This window comes from Zophobas morio, unplaced genomic scaffold (genome assembly GCF_036711695.1).
Source record: "Zophobas morio isolate AGI-343-1 ecotype UQ-CSIRO unplaced genomic scaffold, CSIRO_AGI_Zmor_V1 ptg000021l, whole genome shotgun sequence".
NCBI lineage: Eukaryota > Metazoa > Arthropoda > Insecta > Coleoptera > Tenebrionidae > Zophobas > Zophobas morio.
The window spans coordinates 25,703,281-25,726,010 of record NW_026972126.1 but is presented as its reverse complement, the minus strand read 5'-3'; the positions used below and the strand labels follow the sequence as shown (position 1 = coordinate 25,726,010).

The following is a 22,730-nucleotide window of genomic DNA, read 5'->3' as shown; positions in this document are numbered from 1 at the left end:
AAATTCTAAAAATTGTTATATTTTATTTGACGATTCTGGAAAAAACTCTAGAATTTTCGAACAACTAAAACCGAAAACGGCTTCTAGACGTCGTAATCTACAAAAAATCCCTTTAAGTAATTTTCGAAAACGGTAGAAAAAAGTTCAAAAATTTTATATTGATTAAATAAGCGAGATGATAGAAAAATTGTCTTAAAATTCGGAAAAAATTATAGAATAGAGATGCCGACGTGCTGGTTCCAAAAATATAGGTGCTAATGTTTTGGGACCAAGGTTTTCGAAAAATTCGCTTTCAAATTCAAAATTTTTGAAAATTCCAAATATTTCTCATATTTTATTTGACGATTCTAGAATTTTCGAAAAACTGAAGGCGAAAACACCTTCTAGATGTCGCAATCTATGAAAAATTCCTTTAAATAATTTTCGAAAATGGTAAAAAAAATCGAAAATTTTAGAGGGGCGAGTGTATTGAAAAAACAACATTTTGAAAAAGTTAGTCAAAAATTCTCAAAAAATTCTAGAATGTAGATGTTGACGTCCTGATTCGAAAAATGTAGTGTTCTAACGCTTTCGGACCAAGATTTTCGAAACATTCGCTTTCAAGTTGATTTTTTTTTTTGAAAATTTTTAAAATCGTCATATTTTATTTGACGATTTTAGAAAAACGCTAAGAATTTTCCAAGAACTGAAGCCGAAAACAACGTCTAGATGTCGTAATCTACGAAAGATTCTAAAAAAGTCCAAAAATTTCAAATTGAAGGAGTATTGAAAAATCGAGATTTTGGAAAAGTTGCGTAAAAATCCGTAAAAAATTTTAGAATAGAGAAGTCGCCATGCTGATTCGAAAAATACAGCGTGGTGATGCTTTGGTACCAAGATTTTCAAAATTTTCGCTTTCAAACCAAATTTTTTGAAAATTCTAAAAATTGTTATATTTTATTTGACGATTCTGGAAAAACGGTAAGAATTTTTGAAGAAATGAATCCGAAAGCGACTTCTAGATGTAATCTACAAAAAAAACCCTCCAAATAATTTTCGAAAATGCTCAAAAAAAGTTCGAAAATTTTAGAGAAAAAATTTTGAAAAATCGACATTTTGAAAAATTTGTCTGAAAATTCACACAAAATTTCTAGAATGTAGATGGTGACGTGCTGATTCAAAAAATATAGCGTGCTCATGCTTTCAAACCAAGATTTTCTAAATATTCGCTCTCAAACTGAATTTTTTTGGAAAATTCTAAAAATTGTCATACTTTATTTGACGATTCTGGGAAAACAATAAGAATTTTAGAAGAAATGAAGCCGAAAACAACTTCTAGATGTCGCAATCTACGAAAAATTCGAAAAAATAATTTTCGAAAATAGTTGAAAAACTTCAAAAATATCTTCATATTAAAGAATAATTAAAAAATCGAAATTTTTGAAGTTGTATAAAAATCCGCAAAAAATTTTAGAATATAGATTTCGACGTGCTGATGATGCTTTGGGACCAAGTTTTTCAAAATTTTCACTTTCAAATTTTTTTGAGAATTTCAAAAATTGTTATATTTTATTTGTCTATTTTGGAAAACTGATATGGATTATCGAAAAACTGAAGCCTACAACAACTTCCAAATGTCGCAATCTACAAAAAACCCTTTAATAAGTAATTTTTGAAAATGGTTGAAATAAGGGAGAAGTACTGAAAAATCAAGATTTGAAAACATTGCCAAAAAATCCGTAAAAACTCTAGAATAAAGATCTCAACACGCTAATTCGAAAAAAATTGCGTGTTGGTTTTTCGACCAAAATTTTCGAAATAAGTATTCGGTTTCAGAATCAAATTTTTGGAAAATTAAAAAAAATTACGAAATATTCTAATAATTTTTATTTTCCAACGGTATTTCGCCTGTAATTACAGGAAAAAGAAAAATGGAAAGAAGACAAAATTAAAAATTAAAAATTACAAGAGTGTGAAAATTAAAAAAAAACAAAAAATTTCACGATTCTGGAAAAATTGTAGGAATTTAAAAAAATGAAGCCGAAAATGATTTCTGGAGTTCTAAATCTACAAAAATATCCCTTTAAGTAATTTTCGAAAACGGTATTCTTTGTGACCAAAGTTTTCGAAAAATTTGCTTTCAAATTCAAAATTTTTTGAAAATTCCAAAAATTCTTATATTTTATTTAACGATTCTGGAAAAACGATAAGAATTTTCAAAAAACAGAAATCCAGAACAACTTCGAGATGTTGCGATTTTCAAAAAACACTTTAACTAATTTTTGGAAAATGGTTGAAAAAATTGCATTAGGGAGGAGCACTGAAAAATCGAGATGTGGAAAAATTGCCTTAAAAATCCGCAAAAAATCTAGAATAACCAACATGCTGATTCGAAAAAAAAAAATGTGTATTGACTTTTTTCGGACAAAATTTTCGAAATATTCGGTTTCAGAATCAAATTTTTGAGAAATCAAAAAATTACCATATTCTAATAATCTTTATTTTCCAACGGTATTACACCCAATTACAGGAAAAAAAATGGCAACTGGACAAAAATAAAAATTAACAAAAATATCCTTCTAGATAATTTTCGGAGGCGGTCAAAAAACAATAATAATAATAATGAGTGTGATAAGCCGTTAAAAGTCAGCAAAATTGGCTGAATTTTTGGAAAATTGTTCCTCGCTGTATCCCCAACAAACAATATTTTTTGCGACCAGTTGCGCGCTTGCACAAAAACGGTAGATATTTTCACCGCTAACGACTTAACTTTAAAAGACTCTAATAAATGTGTGTTTGTGTTTGGCTTTCCTTCAGTTGAGAGGATTACGACCATCGGTAAGCCTGCGACGTTATTACCTTCTCCTCTATACAGCTCTTTTTCCCCAGAAAAACATTCCAAAGTGGAAAAAATGGAGCGCCGGGGACGCCGGCCCGGGCGGCCGAATCTCGGGGTCCGTGTGTGGACTGGACCCGAAGTACGTATGTTAAACGACGCGTCGAACCTTGATCGAATTTTTTCGTTTAGATTTTGCGACGCACCTGCCAACGTGCACCCCTACGAATGGCCCGACGACATCACAAAATGGCCGATTTGTCGCAAAACTAACACGGCTTTCTCCACGAAGCGTAGTGGAAGCAGGGACAAAAGCGCCGAGCATATGATTTGTGAGGTCATCGGTCATCCGTGCTGTATAGGAATTCAGGGACAGTGTAAAATAACGACGAAAGAGTATTGCGACTTCGTGCGGGGGACGTTTCACGAGGAGGCGTCATTGTGTTCACAGGTAAAGTGGCCTTAATTTACATACAGACTAGCCAAGTTGGCTAATCCTACCGACTGTGCCATTTTAACACTGTGTTTCCAGTCGCGCTTTGAATATAATGAACTTAAATGAATTTTTCGCGCTTTTTGTTGTGTTTTGTTTCGTGATTTATAGAAATAAGTTTGTTTAAAAGTTAATTTAGTGCGTCAGCTGGATTTTTACTATGATTTGAAAGTACTTTCGAGTTTTCATTAAAAGTTCTAGAACGCCTCTGCGATCCATAAAAAGTTGTTTTGACTGTGCGACTTGAGCGAGTAACGTTCCATCGATACTTTAATTATATCAAACGCGTGTGAAAAATATCGCCGTTGCGGATTTACAAGACGGAAAGTTGGGCCAAATCAACCATGAAAAGTTCACGTTATTGCTATTTAAGCTCGTCCTAAATAAAAAAAGTTTTAAATACACTGACAGATAATTTAAAATTCAACAAGTTCTCTAAAAGACGATACAACTTTTTGCAAATTAAAAAGCTCCTACGCTTTCATGGACGATAAAACAGGCGACATCAAATCCGAATCGTGCAACGAAATTAACTTTTTTTTGTTCCGAGTCAAAGATATCGTCCAGCCACGTCACATCTAATCGATCGCCGTCAATTTCCGAACCCCTGTAACTTTTATGGAACGGTAAATGCAGAAATCATGTAAACAGTAAATTTTTCAAGCCAACAACCCCAATCGTAATAAATAATTCCGCGCCTTCAAAATTCGACCATAGCCCCCGGCTACGCCGCAATTGTTTTCGAGCGCAAACAAACTCCACGTCAGTCAAAAACTACGTACATTAATTAATATTCTCGGGAAGCGTCGGGATTTAATTAAGGAACAAAATACACCATCAAATTTTTATTGCGAAACTTCGGCCTGCCTTTATGATAAATTTCGCAGGTGTCTTGCCTCAACGACGTGTGCGGAATGCTGCCGTTCTATTTCCCCGAAACGCCCGATCAGTTCTATAGGGTCTGGAGCTCGCTGTTTCTCCACGCCGGCAAACTCCACCTGGTCGTGACCATCCTCATCCAGTACTTCTTGATGCGCGACCTCGAGAAGCTCACCGGCAGCCTCCGCATCGCCATCATCTACATCGGCTCAGGTGCGGCGGGCAACCTGGCCAGCGCCATCTTCGTGCCGTATCGAGCCGACGTAAGTCACGTCATTGTTTAAGTATATTATAGTTGGACAACCTAATACAAATTTTACTTCGCCTAAATAGTGAGCTTTAGGACAAGGAATCCAGGGGGCGTGGGACAAATTTTTCGTCAACGCACATTTTCACTACAGTGAGCCAACGTATTAGGTTTATTTTACTCTACATCAGATGGCGCCATCAAACATTAGCAAAGGCAAACACCCTTCACTCTGCTCTTATACGAGGAGTTATCCATAAATCCATAATTAACATTGTTCCGTAAACAGTAATGTGTATAAACATATACGTACAAAATCTGAAAATATGCTTGACATAAAAAATATGAAGCAACGCGTTGTAACGTGATACGAAAGAATTTAATTTAAATGCATTTGACTCCTATTTTTATTTGACTATATCTGAAGACTGACAGAAACTTTCCAAGGGTTTTTAAACTGGTATAATTGTTTAGTTTTACAAGATTAAAGTAAAACAAGATTTTAAGTAAAATGTAGATTCGTGGTTTTACAAAAATATTAACACAAAATGAAAATATATGTTCAAAGTAAATAACAGAATGACATAAACTTTCGGCGTTAACATTACAAATAATTACAAGAGAGAAAAAAACGCATTAAGAACTTTAGAGGCATGTTTGTAATATCGAGTTGTTAAAGGCTGCTTTGAAGACTGTTTGTTTCTATGAAAAACAATTGCTGTTATCCGACATTTTGGTAGATTTTGTTAAAAAAATACGAGATAGCTAATTGTTTCTTGAACTAGTTTCCGTAACTTCTAAAATTTAAAAAGGATACGCCGTTCTGCTGTAATAAAATCTAGAATAAGGTCAAAATCACACTAATATTACATCTGATTTTGTTAACCACATGAATATAATTTACATTAAAATAAGTTACGGACATTGTTTGAAATGTTTATTATAGTTCGAAAACAAGATAAAATAAATAAATAAAGAAATAAAATGTGCAGTTTATAAACTTCAGAATTTTAGTAAAAATATAATCATGTTTGAAGCTTTATTTTGTCTGTTCGATTTTATTGGGTGTATTGGGCCCCTCTCGGGATATAACATCGACATCAGTGCACCGACCCAACGTTCTTCAACCGATGGGATGATTTATTAATTGTGTTCTTCACTTCGCGAACGACAGCAAACAATTTAAAATTACCGCTAGTCAAGCACATGAAAATCCATCTCTCCCAAATATGTCTTTCTTGGCACGATTTGTAATCCGAAGTCTCCCTCCACATGCAATTTTTCGTCACCTGAGAACTTGTTTGATCTACAGACCAAAGCACACTCAGGCCAATATCGGCTTTAAGCGATTTATCTATAAACCGATATTCGTTAGAGTTGATCTAATACACATCCACTACGAAGAACTAACCCATTTCGACCATTGGACTTTACAACGAATAAGTGAACAAAGTTCTTGAACATCTTAACAATTTAATACATAATGTTCCCGAATGACAAAATTTACATTTCAAATTGTATTATCAAATTACGCTCTCCAAAATTTGTCAAATTTTACAATAGTAAAATTGTAGTTTCGCCCCGTTTACGGTTTATGCATCCGTGTCGAGTTTTCAGCTTAGACGTCAAGATTTTTGGAAAAAAAAATCAACGTTTTCCAATTTATAATGTTATTTAAATTTTAAAAAGTAGAATAGTCCTGATCTTGTGATTTATACCTAAATACGCTATTGGGATTTTTCGTCTTGTCGATTTCTCCATTTTTCAACTTTAAATGTCTCAATTTTTCAATATTTCAATTTTGGGCTTTTCCGATTCCTCCATTCTTTAAATTTTCTATTTCTTGATTTTTTTATTTTTCGATTTCTCAATCTTTCGATGTTTCAATGATACGATTTCTCAATTTTTGTCCTCTTCAATTTTACGGTTTTTAAATATTTCGATTTTTCAATTTTTCAAATTTTCACGTTTCTAAATTTTCAGTTTGCCGATTTCTAAAGTATTTTTTTTTATTTCTCCATTTCTGGACTTCCTAAAGTTTAGATTTTTCACATCTTCAATTCTTCAATTTTTCGATTTTTTAAGATTACGATTTTTCAATTTTGCTTTTTTAGATTTTCGATTTCTCAGTTTTCCAATTTTTTCATTTCTCAATTTTTTGAATATTTCTTTCAGTTATGAGATTTTTCAATATTTCAATTTTTCGACTTTTCGATTTTTGAATTGACGGATTTTTTTGATTTCTCGATTTTTTACTTTTTGAATTTTCAATTTATTGTAAACTTTAGATTTTTCAATTCTGCGACTGTTTAATGCTTCGATTTCTCAATTTTTAAACTTCTCGATGTTTTAATATTTCATTTTTTTAAATTCTAGGTTTTTCGATATCTCGAGTTTTCAGTTCTTCTATATTTCAATTTTTCAATTTTTCGATTTTTTTAATTTTAATTTTCGATTTTCCAGTTTTTCTTTTCTAAAATTTTTCTATTATTCAAATTTTTATTTTCTCAATTTATCGAATTCAGATGTTTCGTTGTTTTGATTGTTCAATTTCTCAATTTTTCAATTTTTCAATTTTTAACTTTCCTTTTCGGCTTCCGACTCCTCAATTTCTCGATCCTCCGATTTTTCGATTTCTCGAAGTCTCAGTCTTTGAATTTTTCGATGTTTCGATTTTTGGGTTTTTCGGTTTTTCGATTTTTTTCTTCTGAGCTTTTCAATTTCTGGATTTTCCAATTTTTCAATGTCCCGATTTTTCAATTTTTCAATTTTTCAAATTTTTGCGTTAAATTTTCAGTTTTCTGATTTCTCAATTAATCTATTTTTGATTTTCCCACTTCTCAAAGTTTCGATTTTTCAGTTCTTCAATTCTTCGATTTTCCGACTTCGCTTTATTGGTTTGTCGATTTCTCAATTTTTTGATATTTCTTTCAGTTTTGATATTTTTCAATACTTCGATTCTTTCATTTTTCGACTTCAAGATTTTTCTATTTTTTATTTTTGGATTTTCAGTTTTTTGTTTTTTATTTCAATTTCTCAATTTTTCAACTTTTCCGTATTTTAATTTTTAAATTTCTCGATTTTTCGGTTTCTCGAGTTTCCAGTTCTATATTTTAATTTTTTAAATTTCCGAATTTTTAAATTTTTTGAGATCTCAATTTATTGACATTCGGATGTTTCGATGTTTTGATTATTCAATCTCTCGCTTTATCAATTTTTCCATATTTAAGTTTTCGATTTTTCGATTTTGGCCTATTTCGGTTTCTCAATTTTTTGATTTTTCGACTTCTCGATTTTTCGACTCCTCGATTTTTTGTCTTTTGATTTTTCGATTTCTCGATGTCTCAATTTTTGAATTTTACAATGTTTCGATTTTTCGATTTGTTGGTTTTTCGATTTTTTGCTTTTCGGTTTCTCGATTTTTCGATGTTTCGATTTTTGGTTTATCCGATTTTTCAATTGTCCAATTCGACTTCTCGATTCGTTGATTTTTCAGTTCTTCAGTTCTTCAATTTTTCTATTATTTAGGTTTTTGTTTTTCACTTTTTCGATTTTTTAAGTTTGCGATTTTTAGACTCTGCTTATTTGACTTTTCTGTTTCTCAATTTGTTAATTTCCTAATTTTTTGATATTTCGTTCAATTTTGTGATTTTTCAGTTTTTCGATTTCTCAATTTTAACTTTTCAATTTTTAAATTATTAATTTTTTTCGATTTTTTGAGTTTTCAGTTCTTCTATATTTCAATTTTTCAATTTTCGGAATTTTTAAATTTTCGATTGTCCAATTTTTTTTTATTTTTCGATGTTTCGATTTTTGAATTAACTGATTGTTCAATTTCTCGATTTTTAAATTTTAGATTTTCCAATTTTTATTTTTTTGATTCTTTTATGTTTCGATTTCTCGATTGTACAATTTTTCCATATTTGAATTTTTTAGTGTTTTAAATTTTCGATTTCGAGGATTTACTGTGTCACAGTAGTCATCAGTCATTACTCATAAAGAACGATAATTGCTGTGCGTTAAAATGCCTACATACTGATAAGCACGTACATACAAGACACATTTAAGGCTGTTTTAAGTCTGCTAGATATAATTTTTGCAATTTTAAATTTATTTCTTGATGTCTAAATCGTATATATTTAAATGGTGATGAATATTTTGTGATGCAATCTTAGGATAAAATGCATTTTAGTTTCAAAGATAATATGTATTTAATGATTTGACTACTGCTAATGAAAAAAATACGTAAGAAGGTATACTGCGATAATATTAAATTTTTGTTACCTTAACCTTGAAACAGGTATGCACTACATATACATATATTACATATATGTAAAGTCTTCAACACGTACGTTTGCTTATTTTGTGACTGCTCCCCGTACAACGTAGTGATTAATACGTCCGTTTACTACCTTATCGACATCACGTGCTTACGGACTATTTTTACCCCCTTTCGTAAGGTACCGCCACTTCATAGTGAAGCGAGTGAGATGTAAAATATATATTCATTCTTTTCTACATGGTAAAGTGATTGTCCGTATAGGTTGTCCAACTATAATATACTTAAACAATGGTCACGTCAATTGTGTTGTCGTTTTTTCATCCTTGCACTTGCGAATGCGTCTTGCAGGTGGGCCCCGCCGGCTCGCACTTCGGTCTGCTGGCGTGCTTGATCGTGGAGGTGCTGAACGCGTGGCCTCTGCTCAAGCACCCCACCCAGGCGTTGTGCAAGCTCCTCTCCATCACTCTGCTCCTCTTCCTCATCGGTCTGCTGCCCTGGGTCGACAACTACGCCCACCTCTTCGGCTTCGTCTTCGGTTTCATTCTGTCGTACGCCCTGCTGCCGTTCATCTCGTTCGGGGCGTACGAGAGGCGGAAGAAGGTCGTGTTGATCTGGGTCTGCTTGCTATCCGCCGGGTTCCTCTTCATCTCGCTGGTGCGGCTCTTCTACTTCATTCCCGTGTACGACTGCAAGATCTGCTCGTACTTCAACTGCATCCCCTTCACGCGGGACTTCTGCGCCTCGCAGAACATCCACTTCAAGCGGGAGGAGCCCGTAGTATGACGAAAGATTTCACGGTTTGTAACCGTTTTGAGTTTTGTTGTGTTCGATGGGTTTTGTTGCTTTTGGTTTTACCCTGACCTGACGCGGCGCGGTGGAAAGTGGTGTTGTGATAATACAAGACAGTGCAGAAACTGCGATTTAAAACATGTGATACAGACTATATCGGTATATTTAAGACGTTCATTTTAAGATATGTGCAATGAATTTGTTTATGTTGGCAACGAAACTCAGCTACAATGAACTCGGTTCGCTTTGGCTTGGTTCCGACGTTTACCCGAACAAGCTTGGATGTTTGCTTCATGGAGTTACCAAAAAGTGCCCTTTCATGTTTACTCGTTTAGGCATTCGGTTCTGTTTTTACCCTTTCGTGCTGGGATCACCCTCAGGGGGCATCCCCGAACTTATTGAAGCAAACAGCGACCGGCAGATCGATGGATATGTAACCATTTACAATAGACTCATTTATATGTGTTTAATTATAAATTTATCAAGAGATATTTTCATCACTACTATAGAAACTCTGTATAAATTATATAAGCATGGATGATGTGTATATACGCAGTATGGTGGTGTTAATGTTAATTTTTGTAAGATTACCCCTCTGAGATAAAAGTCTTTATTTGTCTACATAAAAACTTCACTTTGTTGTATCCAAGGGGGGCGGCGAGCCCATACTCGATACCTGTACCCGGACCCATGACCGGGTGCTGCGTTTCGGTGTGCGCGACGCGCACACCCCCACCGGCCGGCCCGCCAACGTTCCGACGATATTCTAACAAAATTGCCAAAATTCGAAATCATTTGTGCTTCGTCTTCTCGGTTTGGCGAACGTTGCCGAGATCGGCCGAGCCGACTACCCACGATATATATTATAATGTAATGATCGTAACGTCTGTAGAGTTGCGTTTATCGTTTGCCCCAACCGCATGGTCTTGCTCTCGTTTCGATTTTTGACGAATCCATCATGTGATCTCCTCGAGCATTTGAATTTTGTCCGTATCATAGCCAGTGATGTAAATCGATTTTATAACTACAGTAGCTATTTATATTTGTGTAGGCTTTGATTTTTTGACATTTTGACTGATATTCAATATCAATGTACACTGCAATTGTACAAAAGTTGCGCTGGTTCTTTTCGGATGATAAATTTACGACTTTTGTAACGCTTTTTACCGAAATCAGTCGGTCGACAGGGCCGTCTTGATCGTTTTCCAAACAGACGTTGCATTGTGTATTACGACTGACGATTATATTACGTTTCAACAATTGTACAGTTACATTGTAATATTATAAAATCAGGTGTTATCACTAAGACCAAGCCTTAACATTATAATAATATAATAAATTACTTCTGCACATAACTGACACAAGTGTCTTCTTTACCCTTTTTTTTTTAATTTAATCCCGATTTTACTCTACGCCACTGCCTATGCACGAAACGTGTGCTGATTTTGCAAAACCACCCTTATTGACATTGGAGTCCTCAACCGCCAAAGACAAGCGCAAAACGTCTTAAACTAAGAATATTGTTGAAATCGTAATAACCCAATGGATTTTTCCGGGAAAATGTTTTAGAAACACTGTATGAATTTTTAAATGTTTTTAGTGACAATTTTTGTGGTTGTTTTCGATATTAACAGTGACAAAAAAAAAGAAAAAATTAAAATAATCGAAAAATCGAAAAATCTAATAATCGAAACATCGAAAAACTGGAAAATCGAAAAACTGAAAAATAAGTTAAAAGTTGAAAAATTGGAAAAGCGGAAAAAATTAATTTCATAATACAAAAATTTTAAAATTAAAACCGGAAAACTAAAAAATCCTAATAATTATTTGAAAAACGTGAAAAATTAAAAATCGGGAAATTTAAAAATGAAACAATTAGAAAATTGTAAATTTGAAAAAAAAAATAAAAACGTAAAATCGAAAGTTTGTAACTTTGAAACCTGAAAAAGTGATAAATTAAAAATTGAGAAATTGAAAAATCGAAAAAACGAAAAATTGTAAAAAGATGGAAAATCGAAAAATTAAAATATCTGCAAATTAAAAAATCGAAACATACAAAAATTTTACTGAAAAATAAAAATAACCATAATGAAAATCGAAAAACTAAAAAATCGAGAAATCGAAAAATGTAAAAACAAAAATTCAAAAATCTCGAATTGAGAAAATAAAAAATCGAAGAAACGAAACAACGTGGAATTGCATATTTGGAAGTGCTTTATTTTTAATTTTTCATTTTTTAATTTTTCAACAAAAGAACAAACTTATTAAAACTGAAATTTTAAAAAATCGAAAAAGAAACATTGAGAAATTTAAAATTTGAGAAATCGAAGGACTGCAAAAATGAAGAAACTCAAAATCGAATAATTAAAAGGTCAACAGTTGGAAAAGGAAAAATTGTAACCTTAAAAATGAAAAAACTGAAAATTTAAAAAACAGAAAAATCAAACAATTGCAAAATTTAAAATCAAAAATAGAAAAAACGAAATTTGACACACCGAGAAATTTAAAAATTATAATGTTAAAACTTGAGAAATTGAAAACTTTGATAATTGAAAAAACAATTGAAAATTTGAAAAAGTTAAAAGTTGAAAAATTGGAAAAGCGTAAAAATAAAAAAAAATGGAAAACTGGAAAAACTGATAAATCGAAAACCTAAACAATCAAATCCCGCTAAATCGGGAATGAAAAATTAACAAATCGAAAAATTGAAAAACAGAACATCTAAAACCAGGCAGTCGAAAAGTCGAAAGATTAAGAAATATTGAAAAATCAAAATATCAAAAGATTGGAAAATCTAAAATTTAAAAATCCAAAAATAGAAAAATCGAAAAAGTAAACAGGTAGATACATCGAAATATCCAGAAGTCAAAAATAAAAAAGCCGAAGAATTGAAATATTGAAAAATCGAAAAATCCAAAAAGCGAAGTCAAAAAATAGAAACCTTAAAAAATCGAAAAATTGAAGAATCAAAAACCTGAAAAATCAAAAAATTAAAGAACAGGAAAATCGAAAAATTGAGAGTTTATAAAAGTCAAATTTGAAAAATCAAAAAATCGAAAATTTGACAAAATGACAATTGAAAAACAGCAAATCTAAAACCGGGAAGTCGAAAAATCAAAAGATTAAGAAATCGAAACATTTGAAAAATTCAAATATCGAAGAACTGAACTGAAAAATCGAGAATTAGAAAAATCTAAAATTAAAAAAAATAAAAAATCTAAAATTTAAAAATCGAAAAATTGAAAAATCGAAGTAAAATCGAAAAATCCAGGAGTCAAAAATCGACATGTCGAAGAATCGAAATATTGAAAAATTCCAAAACTGAGATATCGAAAAACTGAAAAATGGAAAACCTGAAAAATCCGAAAACTGACAACCTAAAAAGTCGAAAAATTGAGCAATCGAAAAATCCAAAAAGTAAAGTCGAAAAATTGAAACCTTAAAAAAATAAAAAATCAAAAACCTGAAAAATCGAAAAATTAAAGAATTGAAGAACGGGAATATCGAAACACTCGAAAGTCAAGAAATGGGAAAATCAAAACATCGATTAATTGAAAAATCGAAAAGTTAAAAATTGAACAATTTATAAATTGAGAAATTGACAATCAATATCGAAAAATCAAAAAACTTAAAAATTCGAAAAATTGAAAAATTGGGAGATTGAAAGATTCAAAGAACGAGAAATCGAAAAGTGATGAAGTCGAAAAATCGAAAAGTAGAGAAATCGACAAACAAAAAGTTAAAAGTTGAAAAATTGGAAAGGCGGAAAAATTAAAAAACAAAAAAATGGAAAACTGGAAAAACTGAGAAACCGAAATCGGCCAAAATAAAAAACAGAACATCTAAAACCAGGAAGTCGAAAAATCGAAAGATTAAGAAATATTAAAAAATTAAAATATCAACAGATTGAAAAATCTAAAATTTAAAAAACCAAAAATCGAAAAATCGAAGAAGTAAAATTGAAATGTCGAAGAATCGAAATATTGAAAAATTTCAAAACTGAGAACCTAAAAAGTCCAAAAATTGAGCAATCGAAAAATCCAAAAAGTGAAGTCAAAAAATCAAAACCTTAAAAATACTAAAACATGAAAAATCGAAAAATTAAAGAATTGAAGAACAGGAATATCGAAACCCTCGAAAGTCAAGAAATGGGAAAATCAAAACATCGATTAATTGAAAAATCGAAAAATTGACAGTTTATAATTGTTAAATTTGAAAATTTGTAAAAACGACAATTGAAAAACAGAAAATCTAAAACAAGGAAGTCGAAAAATCGATTGTTTAAGAAATCAAAACATTTGAAAAATTCGAAAACTTGAAAAACTGAAATATCGAAGAACTGAAATGAAAAATTTAGAAATCGAAAAATCTAAAATTTTAAATATTAAAAAATTGAAATACCAAAAAATTGAGAAATCTAAAACCGAGGAGTTCAAAAATCGAAAGATCGAGAAATCAAAACATTAAAAAATTCGAAATTCGAAATTATGAAAAAGACAAATCGAAGAACTGAAAAATGGAGAAATTTAAAAATCCCAAAACTGAAATGTCGAAAAATTGGGAATTCGAAAAACTGACAAATCGAAAAATCGGAAAATTTGACAATCGACAAATCGAAACCTGAAAAGAGCGAAAAATCGAGCTGTCGGGAAGTTAAAAAATCGACAAATCAAAATAGCCCAAAATCGAAAAATTGAAAAATTAAAAAGTCGAAAATCTTGAAAAATCGAGAACATTGAAAAGTCTAAAAGTAAAAAAAATTGAAAATTCGAAATACATACTGAGAAGTAGAAAAATCGAAGAACTGCAAAACAAGACAACGAAAAATTAAAATATGGAAAAATTTAAGAACCGGAGAATTGAAAAATCCAGAAATTGAAAAAATCCCAAAACTGAAATGTCGAAAAATTGGGAAATCGAAAAACCGAAAAATCGAAACACTTGAAATATCAAGAAATCGAAACGAAAAGCAGAAAATTGAAGATTTTACTTTTCGGTACATATTTTCGAATTTTCAAATTTTTGACTATTCAATTTTTCCAATTTCTCGATTTCCCGATTTATCGGGTGAGACATTTCGATTATTGAATTTTTGAGTTTTTCATTGTCGATTTGTCGATTTTTTGACCTCGCGACTTCTCGATTTCTGATCTTTTCAAGTTTTAATTTTCCGATGTTTCAATTTTTCAGCTTTTTGATTTTTGGAGTAGTCGATTTTCAAATTTTCAGTTACCGAATTTTTCAATTTCTCCATTTTTCAGTTTCACCATTTTTCAGTTCTTTGATTTTGAAAATTGAAAAATCGAAAATTTGAAAAAACGACTATTGAAAAACAGAAAATCTAAAACTGAGAAGTCGAAAAATCGACGGATTAAGAAATCAAAACATTTGAAAAATTCGCAAACATGAAAAACGGAAATATCGAAGAACTGAAATGAAAAATCGAGAAATCGAAAAATCTAAAATTTTAAATATTGAAAAATTAAAATACCAAAAAATTGAGAAATCTAAAATTTAAAAATCGAAAAAGTAAAAAGTCGACACATCGAAAATTCCAGAAGTCAAAAATGGAAATATTGAAAAATCCCAAAACTGAAATATCGAAAAACTGAAAAATGAAAGAAAAACTGACGAACTGAAAAATCCCAAAACTGAGACTCTAAAGAATCGAAAAATTGAGAAATCGAAAAATGAAAAAAGTGAAGTCGAAATATCGAAACCTTAAAAAAATCGAAAAATTGAAAAACCAAAAACCTGCAAAATCGGAAGATCGAAAAATTGAATAATAAGTAAACTGAAAAATCCCAAAACTGAAATGTCCAAAAACTGAGAAATTAAAAAATAGAAAAAATGGAAAAACGAAAAACCAAAAAAGTGAAGTTGAAAAATCGAAACCTGAAAAAATAGAAAAATTGAAAAACCAAAAACCTGAACAATCAGTCAATTGAAAAATCGACAAATAAAGAGTTTATAAGAGTCAAAAATTGAAAAATCGAAATATTTAAAAATCGTAAAATTGAAGAGAAAAACTGAAAACCTAGAAATTGAAAAACTGAGAAATTGTAAAATCCAAAAATTGAGTAATAAATAGGACTAAACTGAAAAGTCCCCAAACTAAAATTTCGAAAGTTGAAACAAATATTGTAGTTAATTTTATTCCTTGTTAGAAACAAACACTGTTGCCAACATAATTCGCTTATCTATGTTCTCTGGTAGTACCAACCTCAGCCAAAACCCCTAGATACAAAACGTCGAATTTAAACCACTTTTTTCTCGATAATTTATTACACACTATACATTACAACGCTCCCTAATCTACGCTCACTTCTTGTTGCCCCCCGGCTGTCTTTTCGGCTTCGCCTTGCCCCTAAGCAGCCTCATCCTCTCCATTTCCTCTTTGAAATCTTCATGTTCGTCCCTATATAGCCCGTAGTGTCTCAAATACCTCATCAGCCAGCCAGTTTCGATGTGTCGGGGATAATAATGCGTGACTTCTCTCCTCAAATTCAAAGGTTTCTCACTGTACATTCGAACCACCTTCATGGACTTGGAATTCGTCGGTCGCGCCACTTCTCCAAAAATTCGATTACTCAGTCGCAACATCCTGCGGGCGTATTCTGTGGAAAGTTTCGTTAAATCGGCGTACTTGGCGTATTTACTCATTTTAAGCGACTCGTAGCGAAACCAAAAGTGAGGTTAGGTAAACAGGCGTGATAGATGGCGCCACTTATGCGAACCCCAAAACAGCAAAAAATGCGCTTATTCGTAACCAATACTCACGAATTTATTACAAATACACATCCTCGAATACTCTTATTTGATTAAACCAACAGGGACAATTTTATTTCGAATTATTACAAAGTAATTGGTGTAGAAACCTGCATTGCCGGCGCAAACGTCAATGTCAACGTCAACGTCAAACTTGAGGTTATCCCAAATTCCTTAATTGTTTACAAATTACTCAGTTATGTCTTAAAGACGGGATTAGGTGAGTGCGTGCCATCCCAGACTCCAACTCACGACTTTTTTGCAGTTATCTAGTCCTTAAGATGAGTTACTTCTGTGATGTGGCATTTCCGGCAATCCAATAATTTGTTGATTTTTTGTACGTTGATGCTGTGTGCAGGCTTTATGTTACAGTTCAAAGTGTTGTATAACAATCACCAGAAGCAACTAAGGATACAGGAAATCGAGGAAAGGGTGGGTTCGAATAGCGTTCTTGAGCGCTTTTAATTTTGTTTCGTAGATGACTGAGCTTGCTGTGAATCTACACACCGTCGAGGGTGTGGCGAACTCCACCAACGTGCTAATCAGTAAACTGCGGCGGACTGTGAGACAAAAAAGCCGCAGGGGCAAATTCAAGAGTTGACCGGAATGAAACCACCTATGATTAAGCTTCAAGTCAATTCTACACCACTAACTGCTTTAAATCTACTTTTAATTAATTTGTTGATCTGTTGGAATTTTAGACGTTGTTATTAATTTATGGGAATGTTGTATATGGAACTAGCACAAATTCTAGAGTGACGAAAAATTGCCATATTTATATAGATGTTTTATAAATTGTTTAGAAAATGTGACAATAAATATATTTTTGTGTTAGGGATTTACATATTGTCCAGGGTCATACATTGGGGGTTATTTTTATAGGCGCCTTTGTCTTCGAGAACGGCGTGCGGGGAGCAAATCCAAGGATCGCGAGTTTTGTTTTGCCAATCATACAACTGTGTCTCGAGGTCTTGCATTATTTTTTTGTAATCAGGCTTCCCAGCTAAGTTGTTTAGTTCTTCAGGGTCATGTTTCAAGTCGTACAGTTCCCACTCAGGTCTGTTATAATATTGTTTCAAGGTTTTGAACCAATAAGTATTTTCTTTGTTGATTGTGCGGTTTAAAATGTCCTAGGAAAAATTGTGAAAACGTCGCTAATTATGAAATAAAACTCACCTGAAACGTGGGTGAAATGTAGAAATCTTGGTCAATCGGAAACGCGCTTTGGTAGTTCAAATTGTGTATTAGTTTGTAGCGATGGGTTCTGACCATGCGCATGGGATAGTACATGGTCACTTCGTGTAACGAGTGACTCGCAAACACCCTCTCATTGGTCACATTCTTGGGTTCTTTAGTTAAAAGTGGTAACAGACTCTTTCCTGTTAATTCGATTGGTGCGACGTCATTGCTGTCGTCAATCCCGAACCAATCAAGAATCGTCGGCACTACATCGAGTAGACTGGTCAACGAATACGTAACCTGATTCCATCTCTCTCTATGCAACGGAGACGAAATGAACATCGGCTCAGCGATTCCCGAGTCGTACAAGTTCGTGCGTCCGTTCGGAAAGGGAATCCCGTTATCCGAACTATATATAACTAGAGTGTTGTTGTCGAACCCTGCATCCTTGAGTTCCTTCAGGATTAAGCCAACCCCTTGGTCCAGTCGCGATATTGTCGTGTATTGTTCCGCTACGTCTTTCCTCGCCTGGATGGTATCCGGGATGAAGTACGGCAAGTCGATTTCGTCGTACTGGTAATAAATGGGTTGCCAATCGGGAATTAGACCCATCCCTTCATCACCATTCCCGAAACTTTCACAAAAATTACCGTACTCTGGATTAGTGTGGCCACAGCGGTGAGGGTCGTGGAACGCTACATACAAGAAAAACGGCCTGAGAGACAATATTGTGTGTATTGTACAAAATTGTTTACTTTTGTTGGGTGTAGTTTTGCAAAAACTGGCGGGTTAGTAGTTTCATGAAAGTGATGTTGCGCCCCACTTGTAGAACCGAGTGGTTTTCTTCAGTTTGCTCGTAGTCGAACTTGTAGGTGTCTTTCGGACCGACGTCCTTTTTCCCGATTATCCCGGTGGCGATTCCGTGCTCCCGTAGGATATTGGGGAGGGATTTGACGTCCGAGAACGAGTTAAAGTGGTGAACACCCTGGTGCAGACCGTATATCCCGTTCTGGTGTGACGGCATCCCGGTTAACAGAGCGGAGCGGCTGGGGGAGCAACTACTGACAGACGTGTAGGCGTTGTTGAAAATTAGACTTTTATGGGCTAAAGCATCCAGATTTGGTGTTTGACAGATTCTATTCCTGTATGTACCCATTTCGAAACCTCCATCGTCAGCTACACATAGTTATCAACAAAATGTCAAAAATAGGCAACCCAAAATACACCGCAACATATTAAAACCCCTAGTCGAGTGTGCGCTGCGCCGCCTATGGTGCACCCCTAACCTCACTTTCCTCAATTGCACAATTCCCCGCAATGAAATAATGCAGTGACGTGTCCTCCGTAAACAAACTCACCCAGAATCAGCAAAACGTTCAGTTTGTCGTCGCTTCCGGCTGAACTTTGCGCCAAAATCAGCAGTACGAAGAGCAAACCGGCCGCCTCCATCTTCATTCCTGGCAATTTGGGAGCCAAATTCAAACCGCAATGTCACCCAAGAAGATTATGTGTTTGTTCGACGTGGATGGCACCCTTACCAAGGCCCGCCAGACCATAGACCCCGCCTTCGACGAGTTCATCCAGACCAAAATCAAACCCTTGTGCACCCTGGGCGTGGTCGGAGGGTCAGACTTCAAGAAAATCGCTGAACAACTCAACGGCGACGACATGATCTTCCGCTTTGACTACGTGTTCCCGGAAAACGGGCTGGTGCAGTTCAAGTTCGGGAAAGAAGTGGGACGACAGAGTATCCAGAAATTCATGGGTGAAGAGAAACTGCAGACGATTATTAATTTCTCGCTGGGGTACTTGGCGAAGGTGGTTCTACCCGTGAAAAGGGGCACCTTCATTGAGTTCAGGTCCGGGATGTTGAATATCTGCCCGATTGGAAGGTCGTGCTCGCAGGAGGAAAGGGACAGTTTTGAGAAGTACGACAAGGAGTTTCAGGTGCGGCAGACCATGATTGACGTCCTCAAGAAAAAGTTTCCCGATATTGGGTTATCGTACGCGATAGGGGGGCAGATTAGCTTCGACGTGTTCCCGCACGGGTGGGACAAGACTTACTGTTTGCGACACCTGGAGACTGAAGGGTTCGACGAAATACACTTTTTCGGGGATAAGACTGACGAAGGGGGGAACGACCACGAGATTTTCAACGACCCGAGGACCATCGGACACAAAGTCACCAGTCCTGAGGACACGAGAAAACAGCTTGTGCAACTTTTCAACTTATGAGATTCATTGTTTATTAAAAATTATTGTCCAATGTAATTCGGTTTTCTTTTGTCGTTGAAAGCTTGCAACCCTTCCAGTCGGTCTTTCGTTGGTATAACTTGAGCGTAGCAGGCTTCTTCTATCGCTAGACCCGTACTTAAATCAGCTTCTAGTCCTCTATTGATGGCTTTCTTGGCCATGCGTATCGCCACAGGCCCGTTCGGCAAAATCTCTCTTGCTAGTTCAAGCGACTTAAGATAAGCCGCATCGCTATTGGTGTTTTGTGGAACCACGTGATTAACCACGCCTAGTTTGTAGGCGTGGTCTCCATTGATCACTCGCGCGGTAAAAATCAACTCTTTTGCAATGGATGGTCCAACCAAACGAGGCAATCTTTGGGTACCTCCGGCCCCTGGAATTATGGCTAGTTTGCTTTCTACTAGACCCATTTTGGCGTCGTTGGCGGCCACTCGGATGTCGCACGCGAGTGACAATTCGAGCCCGCCACCCACGGCTACTCCATCCAGCGCGGCTATGACCGGAATGGGCAAATTCTGGATTTGGTCCATAATACTGCGCAGATTTGACACGAATTGAGCCACTTGCTCCTGGGGCATGGATAATCGTTCCTTCAAATCCGCACCTGATGACAAGATTAGAGCGGGTTCAAACTAGTTTTAAGTCTCACCTGCGCAGAACACCCCAGGGACTAAACTCCGAACAATCAGAACTCGGGCGGTTGTATCAAAATGGATTTTCTGGATGGCATTTTGCAATTCCCGGACTAGCTTTGTCCCGAAGGAGTTTTTCTGTTGGGGTCGGTTGAAACCAAAAACTGTGATACCTTCGTCGGAGTTGGGAAGGTTTTGGGTGACTAAGTCGCTGGTTTGTGAGATTTTTCGGTGTGTATAGACGGGGTTTTTCGGTAATTTTTGAAAGTGTCTCAAAGCGAACATGGTCAAAAAGTTAGGTTAGGTTACTCGGGTGTTATCTACAGGGGTCAAAGTTTGATCGCGTTTGGTAAAAAACCATTTATTTGCGCTGTAGTAAAATAACAATAACAAATAATGTACACAACTGAGGTATTAATATCTCAAGAACACACATAAGCTGATCCTTAACATGGAAACTCTTACGCTAAGGCTTTTATTTAAAATAAATAATATACGTATTTTATTTACAACCTGCGTGCTAACTTCTGATGTTAAAGTAAATACTGTGCGTAAAATATCCAAAACTTTGATATGAAATGTTATTGACTAAAAAATAATCTTGCGTTTACAACAAATGAGACGAGTCGATTAATAATATAATTTATTTTGTACAAATCATGCATGGCACAATTAATACTCCAGGTCTTAATTGTACGATGTACAATCATCTATTTACAATAAATAAAAGGACGGTTAACGAAAAGAACATCAATCACAGTCAAAACAATGACCACACAAATAAAACCATGTCGCTACACAAAATAGTGAGCTTCTAAAAGCGAATCAGTCTCACTAAAAGAAAAAAAAAAGTTTAGTTACAACTAACGCTTTGTAAAAGCAAGATTATCAACAATAAGGCATTAATAAATCTATTTACTTCTTAACAACTTTTTTCTTTCCCTTTTTCTTTTCTTTTTTATCGTCGCTACTGTCGTCTTGACTCGCTTCCTTCTCGTCGCTCTTTTTCTCTTCATCCTGCATCTCTTCGTCTGGTTTAGCGTCCGTCGTTTCGCTAACCTGACTCTCTTGGGGTTTGTCTTCCGCGGCTACCACCTCGGGCGCCACTTCCATTTTCTCTTCGACGACGACGGGGGGGTTATTCGTCTCCGTTGTTTCCACGACCGGTTCAACTTTAGCTTCAGTCTCCTCTTTCTGTTCAACCTCCTCTACTTTCTCTTTGTCTTCGACGTCCATCTTCTCCACTTCCCCTTCAGTCGGAGGACTCGTCTCCACTTTCTCGTCCTCGCTGATTTTCTCCTGGGGTTTTGGAACGTTGGCTGCCGCTTTGGCTTCTAAAATGGTGATGCAACTCTGGATGCACTTGATCGCTTCCTTCCGCGCTTGTCTGATATTCTCCTGGCCTTGAGTATCGATATTGTCTAACTTCAAGAGATTCCTGGTTAGCATCTCGTCCAAGTACAGGTACTGCTTGCCCCTGGGCAACCCGTCGAACTTCTCCACCTGCCCCATCAACTCCGACACGTCCTTCTGTATCAGCTGGATGAGATCTATCGGGGTGCTGAAAGTCCCTGAAGTAATTCCACGAAAATGACATTTTGATAGAGATAATGAGGCCCATTTTAGCCATTTAATGACCTATTCACAGAAACCCTCATATTTTAAATAGCTGCTATCATTTTCTACACTGTAGATTCCTATCAGTACTTATGCATCGTTAAAGATAGTTCTCGACGATTAAGATTTTCTTACTATTCGTCTCAAAAACAGATTAGGTATTATAACTAAAAAGGCTCACATTTTGTCCTTTTTTTTCTTAATATGTGTAGTATTCTTTCCAATAACAAGAAAGGTAAAAAATGTTTAAATTGGTAAATTTATGTAGGAAAGTACCGATTTTGCAATTAGGCTCCGCCTCTCGGTCTGATAACGAATGAAAAATTCATCACAATTAAGCTTGGGTTGGATATGGGTGGGGCTTAACTTTTGGCTTGTTTGTTTTCTTAATATACATAGTATTCTTTGAGCAACACGATACTCAAAAACATGTTCATCAGAATTGAGATAGGGCGGGTGGCGGGGCATATATTGGGCATAGTTAAAATGCTACATTTTTGCAAAGTAATATGGATTTTGCAATTATTTTATATTTTAAACATGTTTTAAGGTTCAAGTTGTGAAAAGAAGTCTACACACATTAAAACACTAAGGCAAATTATAAGCCCACCCACCCACCCTATCTCAATTGTGATGATTTTTTTATTCGCTGTGAACCAAAGGGGCGGAGTTTAACTGCAAAATACTTATTTCTTTACAAGAAAGAATACCATGTATATTAAGAAAAAAAGTAAAATATAGACCCCACCCACCCACCCTATCTCAATTTGTTGATT

General features: G+C 34.8%; 6 protein-coding genes across 8 annotated transcripts in view; 2 read left to right on the top strand and 4 right to left on the bottom strand.

Moving 5' to 3' along the window:
- The window catches only part of LOC135133085 (inactive rhomboid protein 1-like), a 114,569-nt gene extending 103,718 nt beyond the window's left edge, over positions 1-10,851 (top strand). For all 3 annotated transcript variants that reach the window (XM_064061343.1, XM_064061344.1, XM_064061342.1), the window contains 5 exons: positions 2,797-2,817; positions 2,869-2,957; positions 3,008-3,266; positions 4,196-4,450; positions 9,065-10,851. In XM_064061343.1, coding sequence (XP_063917413.1) covers positions 2,797-2,817; positions 2,869-2,957; positions 3,008-3,266; positions 4,196-4,450; positions 9,065-9,499 — 1,059 coding nt within the window. In that variant the 3' untranslated portion in view covers positions 9,500-10,851. The remainder of the gene's footprint in view (positions 1-2,796; positions 2,818-2,868; positions 2,958-3,007; positions 3,267-4,195; positions 4,451-9,064) is intronic.
- Positions 10,852-15,761: 4,910 nt separating this feature from the next.
- LOC135132479 (small ribosomal subunit protein mS33) lies at positions 15,762-16,412 on the bottom strand. The gene has a single exon (XM_064060593.1). The coding sequence runs from the start codon at positions 16,166-16,168 to the stop codon at positions 15,827-15,829; it is 342 nt and encodes a 113-aa protein (XP_063916663.1). The 5' UTR covers positions 16,169-16,412; the 3' UTR covers positions 15,762-15,826.
- Positions 16,413-17,047: 635 nt separating this feature from the next.
- Positions 17,048-18,907, bottom strand: LOC135132473 (N-sulphoglucosamine sulphohydrolase). Its single transcript, XM_064060584.1, has 4 exons — positions 18,811-18,907; positions 18,208-18,628; positions 17,450-18,167; positions 17,048-17,403 (listed from the first exon to the last, which is right to left on the bottom strand). The coding sequence occupies exons 1-4, from the start codon at positions 18,905-18,907 to the stop codon at positions 17,113-17,115; spliced, it is 1,527 nt and encodes a 508-aa protein (XP_063916654.1). The 3' UTR covers positions 17,048-17,112.
- A 33-nt stretch (positions 18,908-18,940) lies between these two features.
- LOC135132477 (phosphomannomutase-like) lies at positions 18,941-19,723 on the top strand. The gene has a single exon (XM_064060591.1). It carries the CDS (start codon positions 18,941-18,943, stop codon positions 19,685-19,687), a length of 747 nt encoding a protein of 248 aa, XP_063916661.1. The 3' UTR covers positions 19,688-19,723.
- Positions 19,674-20,694, bottom strand: LOC135132475 (methylglutaconyl-CoA hydratase, mitochondrial-like). The gene is made up of 2 exons (XM_064060589.1): positions 20,355-20,694; positions 19,674-20,309 (listed from the first exon to the last, which is right to left on the bottom strand). The coding sequence occupies exons 1-2, from the start codon at positions 20,620-20,622 to the stop codon at positions 19,708-19,710; spliced, it is 870 nt and encodes a 289-aa protein (XP_063916659.1). The 5' UTR covers positions 20,623-20,694; the 3' UTR covers positions 19,674-19,707.
- Stv (starvin) overlaps positions 20,683-22,730 on the bottom strand; it is a 32,412-nt gene continuing 30,364 nt past the window's right edge. The window contains exon 3 of the mRNA XM_064060587.1: positions 20,683-21,573. Coding sequence (XP_063916657.1) covers positions 21,253-21,573 — 321 coding nt within the window. The 3' untranslated portion in view covers positions 20,683-21,252. The remainder of the gene's footprint in view (positions 21,574-22,730) is intronic.

Excerpts from the sequence above, each read along its gene's own strand:
- LOC135132479 (XM_064060593.1), bottom strand. The coding sequence starts at position 16,168 with ATGAGTAAATACGCCAAGTACGCCGATTTAACGAAACTTTCCACAGAA.
- LOC135132473 (XM_064060584.1), bottom strand. The coding sequence starts at position 18,907 with ATGAAGATGGAGGCGGCCGGTTTGCTCTTCGTACTGCTGATTTTGGCG. Across the intron at positions 18,168-18,207 it reads CAAAACTACACCCAACAAAA|GCCGTTTTTCTTGTATGTAG; the intron begins GTAAACAATTTT and ends ATTGTCTCTCAG. Across the intron at positions 17,404-17,449 it reads ACATTTCACCCACGTTTCAG|GACATTTTAAACCGCACAAT; the intron begins GTGAGTTTTATT and ends AATTTTTCCTAG.
- LOC135132477 (XM_064060591.1), top strand. The coding sequence starts at position 18,941 with ATGTCACCCAAGAAGATTATGTGTTTGTTCGACGTGGATGGCACCCTT.
- LOC135132475 (XM_064060589.1), bottom strand. The coding sequence starts at position 20,622 with ATGTTCGCTTTGAGACACTTTCAAAAATTACCGAAAAACCCCGTCTAT. Across the intron at positions 20,310-20,354 it reads CCCTGGGGTGTTCTGCGCAG|GTGCGGATTTGAAGGAACGA; the intron begins GTGAGACTTAAA and ends TCTTGTCATCAG.